Source organism: Benincasa hispida, chromosome 12, assembly GCF_009727055.1.
Source record: "Benincasa hispida cultivar B227 chromosome 12, ASM972705v1, whole genome shotgun sequence".
Lineage (NCBI taxonomy): Eukaryota > Viridiplantae > Streptophyta > Magnoliopsida > Cucurbitales > Cucurbitaceae > Benincasa > Benincasa hispida.
The window spans coordinates 71,746,015-71,747,063 of NC_052360.1; the positions used below are offsets into that span (position 1 = coordinate 71,746,015).

Genomic DNA, 1,049 nt, shown 5'->3' on the forward strand with positions numbered 1-1,049 from the left:
CCTGGGCTGACGCATAACAGTCACCCGAATCTTAGAGCAAATTTCTAACAATAGATGCAAGTGGAGTGCGCTTATCCCCAGATTTCCAAATTCCGATTTTTTGAATTTCTTGGCTTAGTGTGAGATCGAAATATACCTACCTAACCTAATCTGAACAATAAGTGAATCGATGAGTGAAAGTATGAAAAATGGAGTTTAATCCCATTTATAGCATATGGCAGACCAATCACTTCCCGAAGGGTACTAGCCTTCGTATTATTTAAAGAAAAAAATAATATTTTTTTTATTTTCGAATATTTTTGATTTTTTAGACGTTTCTTCTAATCACTACTAATCTCTATTTTCATTTGATATTCTATAATGTAAGTAATATAACTATATATTCAAATTTGCAAATTTATGTATATTATTTAAATAAATAAAAAAAAATGCAATTCAATTTTAAATAAAAGAATTTCTATATAGAATTATATGGGGAATGGTGATTAGAATGAACGATAGAATGAACGATTCATAAATAGAAATCACAAATAAAAAAAATTCGATGGAATAATGAAAGACAGAAAAATCCTTCGAATTGCATCATATTAGTTCATTATACTTATATTGACAATTTCAAAAAACTATTCATACTATGATCATAGTATGATGGCAATTGGGCAAGTATGCCCCCATCGTCTAGTGGTTCAAGACATCTCTCTTTCAAGGAGGCAGCGGGGATTCGACTTCCCCTGGGGGTAGGGTACTACGAAAGGAAGTTGATCATGGATTATTAATAAGCTTGGAATTGATTCTTCCCGGGTCGATGCCCGAGCGGTTAATGGGGACGGACTGTAAAATGCAACGCACACCTCTCGGTGATTTGCTACATGCTTCATATCCCTAATCCACATGACTAAGTGTGTGATACACTTACAATCCCACTAAGTGATGCAATGAAAGTAGAGAAGCTAAGTAAAGAAGATGGAGATGGAATCGAAGGAAATATAGAAATGTATTGAACACAAAATGCATTAATTCCTTAATCACAAAATGTATACAATACAATA

The 1,049-nt window shown here is 33.2% G+C and overlaps 1 protein-coding gene across 1 annotated transcript; it reads left to right on the plus strand.

The window, feature by feature from the left end:
• The first annotated feature begins 214 nt into the window (after positions 1–214).
• Positions 215–830, plus strand: LOC120067626. Its single transcript, XM_039019170.1, has 2 exons — positions 215–240; positions 645–830. Exons 1-2 carry the CDS (start codon positions 215–217, stop codon positions 739–741), a joined length of 123 nt encoding a protein of 40 aa, XP_038875098.1. The 3' UTR covers positions 742–830.
• Positions 831–1,049: the final 219 nt, after the last annotated feature.

What these genes read in the sequence shown, in the direction of transcription:
- LOC120067626 (XM_039019170.1), top strand. Translation starts at nt 215, where the DNA reads ATGGCAGACCAATCACTTCCCGAAGG. An exon ending in GACCAATCACTTCCCGAAGG is followed by an intron (nt 241 to 644) that starts GTACTAGCCTTC and finishes CTATGATCATAG; the next exon opens with TATGATGGCAATTGGGCAAG.